General features: G+C 39.3%; 1 protein-coding gene across 1 annotated transcript; it reads left to right on the top strand.

Annotated features, from left to right (window-relative positions):
* The first annotated feature begins 10,681 nt into the window (after positions 1 to 10,681).
* On the top strand, positions 10,682 to 12,804 carry LOC110953483 (prostaglandin D2 receptor 2). Its single transcript, XM_022197513.2, has one exon. The coding sequence runs from the start codon at positions 10,692 to 10,694 to the stop codon at positions 12,081 to 12,083; it is 1,392 nt and encodes a 463-aa protein (XP_022053205.1). The 5' UTR covers positions 10,682 to 10,691; the 3' UTR covers positions 12,084 to 12,804.

Here is a 12,804-nt window from a genome sequence, read left to right as displayed (position 1 = left end):
ATGTGAGGGTTGAAACCTAGATGGACTGGTAAATCAAGAGCTTCGCCTTGTGGCTCAGAACTGAGTGGCTCAGATACTTTGAATTATCGAAGGTCAAAGTTACTTTATTTATCTTGTGGGTAGATTTGTTTTGCAGAAAATTATTGCATTTGGCATTCCATTACTAAACACACGTTGACCCTGACAGGCAGGTCCTTGATCAAGTGACAAGACAAGAAAGTGCTCAGTGTTCCACCATTCACCAATATAGCACCAAAGATGGGTAAAAAAAGATAAAATAAAAACAAAACACAATTTCATTAAAATAAAAAATCTACTCTGAAATATAATAAAACCTTAAAAATTTCCAAGCTGTGAAAGTGTATGATCAACATTCTTGTGTCAGTGTGTGTGTTTGTTTTCCTGAGAACCTTCTCTGGCATAAATTCTTCATAAATTCTCTTAGATTTAGTTTGTCAAGACTTGCAGCATCACACTTTATATCCTTGAAATGTCTTCCAGCTAAGTTGTTGCAACATTTTCATATCTTGCCAAATTTAGTCATGGACAGATTTTTATCATTTTTACCTAGAAAGACCATTCATGGTGTTGTAGGTGTTGCTGACACAGAGGAAGAAGCATATTAGGGATTAGAAAGACCCTGACAAAGGCAGCGAAACATAGAAAATTGGGTAAAAGTGAAGATGAGGGATGGGGTGGACTAAGGAAAAGATAAACAAAAAAATAAATGAGCAACAGAGTGTGGGAAAAGAGCAGCGAGATGACCAAAATCTGAATAGGGAGCAGGAGTGACAGTGTGTCGAATTGCACTGAAAATACTTTAGTCTTCAATTGTCGAAAAAAGAGAAGAGCTTTTATCAGTTCATCTGTGTGTTCAGTACCAAGGCAATTCTTAGCTGGGTATAGCCTCATTTTTCACAAAAATTCATATATGACAAAGGATACATGACAATACTTCATAAATCTGTTAAAGTAACAGCATTCTGTTATTCAGAGGTCACGCAAAAACACGAAATATCAACTACTCACAGCTTTTCAACATGTCCAAATAACTAATAGCCAAGTTTACGTATGATGATTTTATAAACACTAAAAATTATTTTACCAGAAGTAGAAGAACAGTGTGACTTGGTGTTAGATCCTGACTGATACTCTCTCCATGTTGGGGACAATTTAGAATTATATTAATGAAGTTACTGTTGCTACCCTGGGATTTGGAAATGCACATATGGATCCTTATGCTTTTTGATGCTGCAGATATTTAATAAACTTGGAGCAAAGGGTGTAGTACAAACTCGTGCTGTGTTGAAAGCGATGTGGTAATTTTACTAGTTCTGAGCTGGCACAATCACCATTACATTTTTTACTGAAAAGTGATCAGGGTGCACATCCAGAGATTAAGTCCACATATTCAGTTATCAGATTAGCAGGAAGGAATGCATGTCTGAAAGCCGTGAAAAAATTGGATGTGGAAGTAGAAACTAGCCTAACTCTATCTGTACTCCAGCACCTCCTCCTTAGAAGAGACTTATCACTGAAAAGTGATGGGCAATAGGGAGATACACCCTTGACAAGTTCCTAGTCCGTCTATACCTCAAACGAACAACCATACAGGCTCACATTCATGCATATGGCCAAATGAGAATGGCCTAATACAGGTACTCTACCTTGCGTGTCTTTCGACTGCAAGAGGAAGTCAGAGCTGATCTGATCTTTGTCTCTTCATGAAGTTATCAAAGAGGTCTACAGAGAATTCCTTTATTCACACAAATGAATGCCAGTTACATTCCTTCCCCTACACAAAACACTTCTTGCAAACTAGACATTTCAGTTATTGGCTTTTTTTGGAATGTCTCCTAAATTCACTTCCACTGTGTTTACTTGCTAGTTGGAATCTTAGCCCATCTGTCATTTGGCGCTGATCAGGTAGCTTACTGCTGCAGCTCTTGTACAATACAGACAAACAACCACTGTCTGCTGCTGGAAATTAAGTAGATAATAATTCCACCCGGTTTTGTCGTTATGAGCAAAACCTTTCACAGTCAATCACTGTTGTCATCATTCTTGAAAATATACAGATTAGTGCAGCTTTAACGACAGTCATGTTTGGTTAAATGGTTAATATTATAATGTGTCAGCCATTAAAGATGTGAAACTTTATACTTTAAGCTTTGAATGTTTATGAGATCACTGATGGGAGTTATTTAAAAAGTTTAAGTAGTGTGGAGAAGAACAGCAACAAAATGGCAATGCTGTATGCCTAACAGTGTACTGCACTGTAGCTTGAGTGTACTTGTACTTTTTTGAGCATTTCCATTTCATGCTTGCTTTTAAATTCATGGGGGTAACATCGTACTTTTACTACACTAACTTCATCTCACAGCTGTTTTTACTTCACAATTACGCTTCCATATACAAAACTTGTCACAAACTTACAAAATATAATGCACTGTTGGATTTAACTTCCCAACTGTGCAAACAGCAAAAAACAGCTCTGTCTCCATCCGTTCCAGTATTGAAACACTATTAACACAGTGATGCATTAGTAGTAATTAACAACTATATACTAATGCAGTGAGCTTTTTCTGGTTTGCTTTTGAGACTATTTTCTATGCGTGACTTTGAAAGAGCTTGCAAAGAACCTGAAATAGTCTAATGTACTTCCTCTGTCACTTCCTGCAGAGGAGGAGGTCACAATTATTGTTGCAGAGGTTTCGTGTGGATGATTGGTGACAGGGGAGTTCTTTGAGGCAGTCTGGGGTGTTGCCATGAATGCAAGAGGATGGTGATTTTGTAATGATTTCTGAAGGAGACGGGGAGCCAGTGGAGTCAACGAAGGATGGGTGTGACATGGTCTTTCTTCCACACTCTCATCAGGATCCTAACAGCACTGTTTTGAATATACTGGAGCTGTTACAGGCTCTTGCTAGGGATCCCAATGAGAAGTGTGTCACAGTAGTCCAGCCTGGAGCAGATGAAAGTGTGGACGAGTCTCTCTGTGAGGGAGGGACGAAGTTTGGCAACATTCTAGAGGTAGTAAAACGAAGATTTGCACAGATGTTTGATGTTAGGGTGTTGGTAACTGTAGATGAGATTATCTTAAATTCGGCTTTCTAAAATTACGGCATTATTTTAGCATTGTTAATTTTGTACTGCATACCCCTGTTTTTATACATACATGTTTATACATGTTTTTACATACCAACTTTGGTTTGTGGCTTTTGACCTCTTTAGCCTCCTTTGCACAAAACCATATGGACTGATGGCAATTTAACAGTTCTAAGCAGTTCACCAGTAGATGGTGACATTTCCAATCACTAACTTTTCTCTCTGACAGTTACGCACGCAGAAACTTTGAGGTTGCAAATAAGTCTTATATGGAAGCTGGTGCTCAATTTCAAATAATGTTTATATGCAAATATGTGAGTACGTGCTTGTCAGCTGTACTCTGATGTTGCAGTGTCGAAAACATCATCACGAAAACATTGTCACAGAGTCACTGAAACTAGTTCACACAAGCCCAGCTTTTGCATGATGATCAGTCACATATCACAGACAGTGAATTATCAACAATGTGGTATTTCAGTCTTTGGTACTTCCTGTTTTTTGGATTTTTTTTCAATGCATCTCCATTTACCTGCCTGAATTTGAATGTCTGTGAAATCTGCATTAGGGCTGATGCGCTCAGTTTCTTGTCAGAAGTCTTATCAGCATATAAGGCGGAGCAAAGCAAGGTATGTATGTGTGTTCATCTGTGTGCATAGTTTGGATTCAGAGAGAGTCTCCAGAACAGAAGAGCTGCAGAAAGTGACAGAACTGGAGTGATGAGTGTTTGTGAGAAAGAGAAAAGCAACTCTCCAACAGGAACTTGTGAAAGGTTTTGACTTTCTGTCTGCTCTGTGAATGTACCTAAATATCTTGGTGAGTGTTACCCGAATTGCTTCAATGAATTCAGTTTACAGCATCAATGATGACAGACTGGAACCTTTGCTGTTGTTATATTCATTATTGCATGTTTAATATATTGACTTATTGATTTGTACCTTTCCTTAAATAGGAGATTAATTTTTCACACAGTTATTTTGTTGTTGTTACAGATCTGCTTCCTTCCATGCTGCACTGATATTCCCACAGTGAGTATGTTTTTACATGACATTTAACTCACATTTCAGCTTTCTATTGTGTAATTCGAGCATGGTTATATCGCAGTCAGTCATTACTGGCCACCGTGGTTTAGTGTTGTATTTCATCATGCAGCTCTACTACATAAACAGCTCTGCTTTTTGTGTAGAGAGAAAATACTTCAGATGTGAGATATGAAATGAGTCACTTTTATCAGCATCTATCACACCTGACAGATACAGCATTGTTCTGTTGATATATTAGAAATGAACAACAATTCATATGCATTTATTGTATTGTATGTTCAGTTGCCAGTTTATTATGTATTTATGGCTGATAAATTGGACCTTCCTCATATTTAATTAAATTTGTTTTGTTTTGTTGAAAGAGACGTTTTGATTCAGATTTACATTGGCTGTAGACATTTCATTTTATAGAGCTATTAGGCTGCACTGCTTTATACTGTGAGGTTTTTAAAATATCCTCTTCATTGCAGTCTACTAGTGACAAAGTATGAATTAGGTGCATTTAATAAAATGCAACCAAACAGCAGCTAATAAAAAAACAGCACAGTGTGAGACAGAAGTTAAAATGCTGAACACACTGCAGTCTTAACATCAACTCTGACATTTAAGGAAGTCAAGAACAACAGTCTATGTCCATCAAAATATAAACTGAAAAAGGAAGCACTATGAAAATCACTAAGCTTGTCTATCTGCTAAATCTCCTAAGTCTGGTGCAAAGCTGCTGAATAGTCATGTTGTGTTCTGTTGTGGTTATTTCAGCTCTCAGTTCTTGGTTTTAAAGTCACACCAGGACATTCACAATTCAAACGTTTAATTAAATGCAACAGAGCCATTGATTTGTGGCCATATACACACGTGGACAAAATTGTTGGTACCCCTCAGTTAAAGAAGGAAAAACCCACAATTCTCACTGAAATCACTTGAAACTCACAAAAGTAACAATAAATAAAAATTTATTGAAAATTAAATAATCAAAAACAGCCATTACTTTTGAATTGTTGATTAACATAATTATTTAAAAAAACAAACTAATGAAACAGGCCTGGACAAAAATGATGGTACCTCTATAAAAGATTGAAAACTATTTGACCAGAGTGACATGATTAACTCAGGTGTGTCATTTAATTGACATCACAGGTGTTTCCAAACTCATAATCAGTCAGTCTGCCTATTTAAAGGGAGACAAGTAGTCACCCTGCTGTTTGGTGAAAAGGTGTGTACCACACTGAACATGGACAACAGAAAGCGAAGGAGAGAATTGTCCCAGGACATCTGAAAAAAATTATAGACAAACATCTTAAAGGTAAAGGCTATAAGACCATCTCTAAACAGCTTGAAGTTCCTGTGACAACAGTGGCTCATATTATTCAGAAGTTCAAGACCCACGGGACAGTAGCCAACCTCCCTGGACGTGGCCGCAAGAGGAAAATTGATGACAAATTGAAGAGACGGATCGTTCGAATTGTATCCAAAGAGCCCAGAGCAACCTCCAAAGAAATTAAAGGTGAACTCCAAGGCCAAGGTACATCAGTGTCAGATCGCACCATTCGTCGTTGTTTGAGCCAAAGTGGACTTCATGGGAGACGACCAAGGAGGACACCACTGCTGAAAAAAACTCATAAAAAGCCAGACTGGAATTTGCAAAAATGCATGTTGACAAGCCACAAAGCTTCTGGGAGAATGTCCTTTGGACAGATGAGACCAAACTGGAGCTTTTTGGTAAGGCACATCAACTCTATGTTCATAGACTCAAAAACCAAGCATACGAAGAAAAGAACACTGTCCCTACGGTGAAACATGGAGGAGGCTCAGTAATGTTTTGGGGCTGCTTTGCTACATCTGGCACAGGGTGTCTTGAAAGTGTGCAAGGTACGATGAAATCTGAAGACTATCAAGGCATTCTGGAGAGAAATGTGCTGCCTCGTGTCAGAAAGCTTGGTCTCAGTCGCAGGTCATGGGTCTTCCAACAGGACAACGATCCAAAACACACAGCCAAAAACACCCAAGAATGGCTGAGAGAAAAGCGTTGGACTATTCTAAAGTGGCCTTCTATGAGCCCAGATCTGAATCCCATTGAACATATGTGGAAGGAGCTGAAACATGCCATTTGGAGAAGACACCCATCAAACCTGAGACAACTGGAGCTGTTTGCTCATGAGGAGTGGGCCAAAATACCTGTTGACAGCTGCAGAACGCTCATTGACAAATACAGAAATCGTTTAATTGCAGTGATTGCCTCAAAAGGTTGCGCAACAAAATATTAAGTTATGGGTACCATCATTTTTGTCCAGCCCTATTTCATTAGTTTGTTTTTTTAAATAATTATGTTAATCAACAATTCAAAAGTGATGGCTGTTTTTGATTATTTAATTTTCAATAAATGTTTATTTATTGTTACTTTTGTGAGTTTCAAGTGATTTCAGTGAGAATTGTGGGTTTTTCCTTCTTTAACTGAGGGGTACCAACAATTTTGTCCACGTGTGTATGCAAATTACACTCAAATGTTTGCGTCAGCCCGGTGTTTCCCATATACAGTGCCTTGTGAAAGTATTCGGCCCCCTTGAACTTTTCAACCTTTCGCCACATTTCAGGCTTCAAACATAAAGATATAAAATTTTAATTTTTTGTCAAGAATCAACAAGTGGGACACAATCATGAAGTGGAATGAAATTTATTGGATATTTTAAACTTTTTTAACAAATAAAAACCTGAAAAGTGGGGCATGCAATATTATTCGGCCCCCTTGCATTAACACTTTGTAGCGCCACCTTTTGCTGCAATTACAGCTGCAAGTCGCTTGGGGTATGTCTCTATCAGTTTTGCACATCGAGAGACTGAAATTCTTGCCCATTCTTCCTTGCAAAACAGCTCGAGCTCAGTGAGGTTGGATGGAGAGCGTTTGTGAACAGCAGTCTTCAGCTCTGCCCACAGATTCTCGATTGGATTCAGGTCTGGACTTTGACTTGGCCATTCTAACACCTGGATACGTTTATTTGTGAACCATTCCATTGTAGATATGGCTTTATGTTTTGGATCATTGTCCTGTTGGAAGATAAATCTCTGTCCCAGTCTCAGGTCTTTTGCAGACTCCAACAGGTTTTCTTCCAGAATGGTCCTGTATTTGGCTCCATTCATCTTCCCATCAATTTTAACCATCTTCCCTGTCCCTGCTGAAGAAAAGCAGGCCCAAACCATGAGGCTGCCACCACCATGTTTGACAGTGGGGATGGCAAACTTCAAACGAGACTTTTTATGGATATCTTTGAGAAATGGCTTTCTTCTTGCCACTCTTCCATAAAGGCCAGATTTGTGCAGTGTACGACTGATTGTTGTCCTATGGACAGACTCTCCCACCTCAGCTGTAGATCTCTGTAGTTCATCCAGAGTGATCATGGGCCTCTTGGCTGCATCTCTGATCAGTCTTCTCCTTGTTGGAGGTGAAAGTTTAGAGGGACGGCCGGGTCTTGGTAGATCTGCAGTGGTCTGATACTCCTTCCATTTCAATATGATTGCTTGCACAGTGCTCCTTGAGATGTTTAAAGCTTGGGAAATCTTTTTGTATCCAAATCTGGCTTTAAACTTCTCCACAACAGTATCTCGGACCTGCCTGGTGTGTTCCTTGGTCTTCAGGATGCTATCTGCACGTTAAACAGAACCCTGAGACTATCACAGAGCAGGTGCATTTATACGGAGACTTGATTACACACAGGTGGATTCTATTTATCATCATCAGTCATTTAGGACAACATTGGATCATTCAGAGATCCTCACTGAACTTCTGGAGTGAGTTTGCTGCACTGAAAGTAAAGGGGCCGAATAATATTGCACGCCCCACTTTTCAGTTTTTTATTTGTTAAAAAAGTATAAAATATCCAACAAATTTCATTCCACTTCACGATTGTGTCCCAATTGTTGTTGATTCTTGACAAAAAATTAAAATTTTATATCTTTATGTTTGAAGCCTGAAATGTGGCGAAAGGTTGAAAAGTTCAAGGGGGCCGAATACTTTCGCAAGGCACTGTATTTACTCAGATGTCTGCATTCGTGTGCAGACATGATGCTGTGTTTAGCTCATCTGGAAAGTCAGAGTAAGGCAACATGACTAAGTAAGCTGCGTGACTATGAATCCACTGTCAAAATCAAATAGCCCAAATTCTATTCTAAAATATTTACTGACTAGCTGTACATATCATATTGCATCAAACTAGAGCTTACATATATGTAACTGTAATTATTAATCCAAAATCTATTTTAACACTGTGTTGAAAGTATTGTAATGGGTCTAGTAATTGAAAAGTATGTAGGAATTAGCAACCACGGAGAACATTTGGAGAAGGGTTAGAAATGAAAATCAAGGTGAAATTCCTTATCAGTAGGACCTTACAGTTGTTTGAAATATTAAAAGTAATGCATTACCCAAATTCAACTGCAGTTTTACATAAAGGCAAATTGCATCATAAGAGGCTAGTTAAAATGGAGGATTTTGGTGATACAAAGATATTAGACATACAACAACATGTAAAGACCCCAGCAAAACAAATTTAAAAAAAAATAATAATAATCACATCATGACGTGTATAATGTAACACCGGGATGTTACAGTAAGCTTTAAAACGTGTATTGACTTGGGCTTTTTGGCTTAATCTTGGTGTTACACATGCATTCAGTCTATCTTTCTCAGAGAATTCGCCTGAGGTTAGCTTGCTAATCTGAAGCATTTGTCATTCATTTGCTGAGCCCTGTTGCAATTGGGGAAGCGCACCTAAAACATGACATACGCTATAATAATGATATAATATAATCTAATGCTTTCATTCACAGATGTACTGTTACCAACTAAACTACATCTGTTGTTCCACGCCTCGTGTTACGCTCTGTGCGATTGTTACCAGAATATGATTCTGTAGAAGCTGATCCATGCTATTACGCTTTCGAAGCGCCAAGGTTCTTTCATTCTTTGGAGCTGTGTGTCTCAGAAGAAGAACTAAACAGGTCTTGCAACAGTATGGCATGCAGTAACTGCCAACCATGAAGCCTGCCAAGTCACTAATACCAACAATTAATGGCCTTAAGTGTAAGAGATATGCAAGTTCAAGGTGAAATAAAGGACTGAATTCATGGTTTTTAGTCACTGTAAAGGGAATTATCTCCAAAACTCTCTGAAACTGTGATTATTTCCTGGTTTCTGAACAATGCTCAATGTTTTCTGATGTTTAGTTGGCAAAATGCTAAATCAAGTAATAGAAAAGAATTTGCAGATTAATTGATAATGAAAATATTGAGTTATTTGCAGGCCTAGTATGAGAGAGTCATGACTTCTATTTCCTTTGCTTACATCCCTCATTCTGTGGAGACATTCAGGGGTCTTTAGAGCATTTTCAGGCTTTACAAATAAACTTCTCCCATAAGATACAGTTTGTCTTTAAAATCTGGCCACTTTCATATTCTTGGTGCAAAGTGTATATTTTGATGAAAAAGACAATAGACTGATAAACAGAAACAATAAGCACTTGTATTCTGTTCTCAGGCATTCCCGTGCATTTATCAAAGAATGTTTTGCCAAACAGCTGGTATGTAGTGAGACCGTAGCAACAGGCTTTGACATGTTTGTACCGAAGAGATCCAGATATTTTTTGTTCTCACTTAGTTTAGTCTCTCTGATGCTGTTGCGCAAAAAAACAAGTCACAGCAGAACACAGTGGGCTCATTCTGCTAAGAAAACTACTGTTAAAGAGAATTCCTCCTCTTTAATCATGTCAGTCAGGTTGTTTCTTTAAGTCCTACAATTATGAACATAATTGCATATAATAAGGTTTTATTTACAGTTTTCTTGACAGAAAAGTGGGTTTGTAATTGGTGGATAAAGACTGACAAGTGAGACAAGGCTGAAATCATTGCACTGAGTCATAGTATTTAAGACATGGTGACGGTAATGTATCAGCTACCAGCAGGCAGCAGCACATCTACCTTTCGTAACATCATTGATACCACTGCTGTCATCATCGGAAATAAATTGATAATTTTTTCCACTGTAGACAGCTGTGAACGTAAAACAACAGCAGATACTGCTTGATGAAACATGAACAAATCATTTCACTCTTACTTCATAATAATATTAAACTTTGCTTCTACTGCACCTTTCAAAACAGGAATAACAAGATGCTTTATAAAAAAAAAAAAAGCCACAATGAGACAAAACAATAAAAGCTGGTTTGACTTTGGCACTCTGGACTTTTTTTTTTAAATTACACCTGAAAAACAAACACTGACGTTGTTGAACCCCTTCTCAAGATTCTCAACAGTAACTCACCCAAATTTGATTACACACAACAATATTACATCTACTTAACTATAATAGTAGATAAACATTACACTGAATACGCTACGCCTTGTTACCTTTTGAAAAACAGCAGTGGGTTACATCCCTGTACATGGACTTCCATGATGGAAAGGAATAAGCAAGAGGAGGCTTTTATTGTGCCAGCACCTTCTATGCTTCTTAATTCTGTGTTTGTTTCTTCTGTCAGAGCCTTGCTGTCAAACATGGCCTTTGCCTCGAATGCCTCGGATGGACAACTTTACTGTCCCCTGCTTCAGATGATGAGGGACCATGCACTCAACAACAACACTAAGGTCAACTTGGCGGTGGTTTGCATCCACGGTCTGGTCTCTTGTCTGGGGATTTTGGAGAACGCCCTCATTATCTGGGTGGTGGGTTTTCGTTTGAAGCGGCGAACCGTGGCCTCTGTCTGGGTGCTCAACCTGGCCATGTCAGACTTCCTGGCCACTCTCACGCTCCCCCTCTTCACCTCCTACCTGAACTCTCCCCACAGCTGGGAGCTCGGCAATCCGCTTTGCAAAGCACAGGCGTCCATCTTTTTCCTGAACATGTTCGTATCAGCCTTCCTGCTTGCAGCCATTTCCCTAGACCGCTTACTTCTGGCGACCAAACCAGTTTGGAGCCAGAATCACCGTTCTGTGGCAGGAGCATGGAAGGTGTGTGCTGTGGGCTGGTTGTGGGCAGCGATGAATACGCTACCCTACTTCCTGTTCCGCTCAGTCACTGAGAAAAGGGATGGGAGGAAGTTATGCTATCATAATTTTGCGCTGTATTTATCCTCTGGGGCCACACTGGAGAGAGATTGCAATGTGAGGCAAGGAACCACTGCCATTTCCAAGCTGGTGTTAGCATTCCTGCTCCCCCTGGTGGTGGTTGTGGGGAGCTATGTCAAAATTGGTATCAGCCTGAGGAACAGAGACAGGAGGAGGAAGCAGAGTTCCTGCAGGCTAAATGATACACTGATTGTGTCAAACAAAGATGGAGAGGCAGAAATCCCGAAAACCACAAAAAATGTCTTTCTCAAGCCTCTAAACACTGGTCCACCTTTAACTCTGGCAGAGTTGACCCCCACCACCCCAAGTCAGATGTATCCAAGTCAGCTGTCCCAGAGTTTTACCAAAATGGTGACATCTGTGATTGCGGCATTTGCACTGTGCTGGGCTCCTTATCATATCTTCTGCATGATCGAAATTATAGCCCATCACAAGGAGGAAAGTCTCAAACTGGTGGAGGTGGGACTGCCCTTAGCTACAACCTTTGCATTCCTAAACCCACTGTTGAACCCCATCCTGTATGCCTTCAGCTGCCCACACTTCTGCGTGAGGATACGACAGAGTCTGGGAGCAGTGTTTGATGGGCTGGTAGAGGAAGGAGGAGGACTGTTGATGGCACCTGGGAGAAGTTTAAGGGCTCATATGAGGCGGAAGAGCAGTAAAGATGTGAGCTTCACAACGCCAGGATCACCAAAGTCTCCCCACTTTCAGTCAGCTGACATCCAACCCCCACTTCCACAACATTTTCCCACTGAAGGCCTTAAAGACGGTCGCGTGGAGTACCCAGGACAAGAGTCAAAGAGTGAGGTGGAGCCAAGTTGAGACAGAATTGGATTTTTGGTTTTATACTCACTGAAGGGCTTGAGTTATATTTGAACATATCTTATGTGTCCTAATTTACAGAGACGAAAAAACTGTGGCTACCACAAAAAGTATTTGTGGTCCATCATTTCCTCCTTGGATTCCCAGGAAATGTTCAGACATTTGCACTGCTTGGACGTTGAATCTTACAGACTTTGCTGCTTGCCTAAGTTTTTTTCCTCCATCACTATGAGATTGACAATTTTGAGGTTCATTGAATTACCTTCAAAAGCTATTGGATGGATTTTAGTGAATTTTGACAAAAACATTCATTATCCACAAATGATGAATTGCAGTAACCTCGGTGATCTCCAAACTGTGTACCTGTGTTATCAAGGTAGCATTTTGCTGTTACTTAGTTTTATCCACTGTTTTGGTTTATGAAAAACTAATATACATGCTGATAATAGCAGCTTTAAACAGCTCTGTGAGTAGATGACATGAGTAGTTTTAACTGTCTTTACACCAGCAGAATGAGTTACAAAGATTGAGGTTAAACTTTTACATTTATTACACACAATGCCTCCTCAGGATTAATCGTGAAAGTGTTAGCTATAAATTTAGCAGCATCGTGAGGTTCAAATTTCAGATCACTTAATATATTTATTGCTTAATGCTTTATTGCCAAAGGAAAATTCTTTTTATTTGTCTATTATTTTTATATTAAATTGAAAAACAATCA

This window comes from Acanthochromis polyacanthus, chromosome 3 (assembly GCF_021347895.1).
Source record: "Acanthochromis polyacanthus isolate Apoly-LR-REF ecotype Palm Island chromosome 3, KAUST_Apoly_ChrSc, whole genome shotgun sequence".
Classification (NCBI taxonomy): Eukaryota; Metazoa; Chordata; class Actinopteri; family Pomacentridae; genus Acanthochromis; species Acanthochromis polyacanthus.
Note: the sequence above shows the minus strand (reverse complement) of the source record. Positions and strands in the feature narration are given on the sequence as shown.

Excerpts from the sequence above, each read along its gene's own strand:
- LOC110953483 (XM_022197513.2), top strand. The coding sequence starts at position 10,692 with ATGGCCTTTGCCTCGAATGCCTCGGATGGACAACTTTACTGTCCCCTG.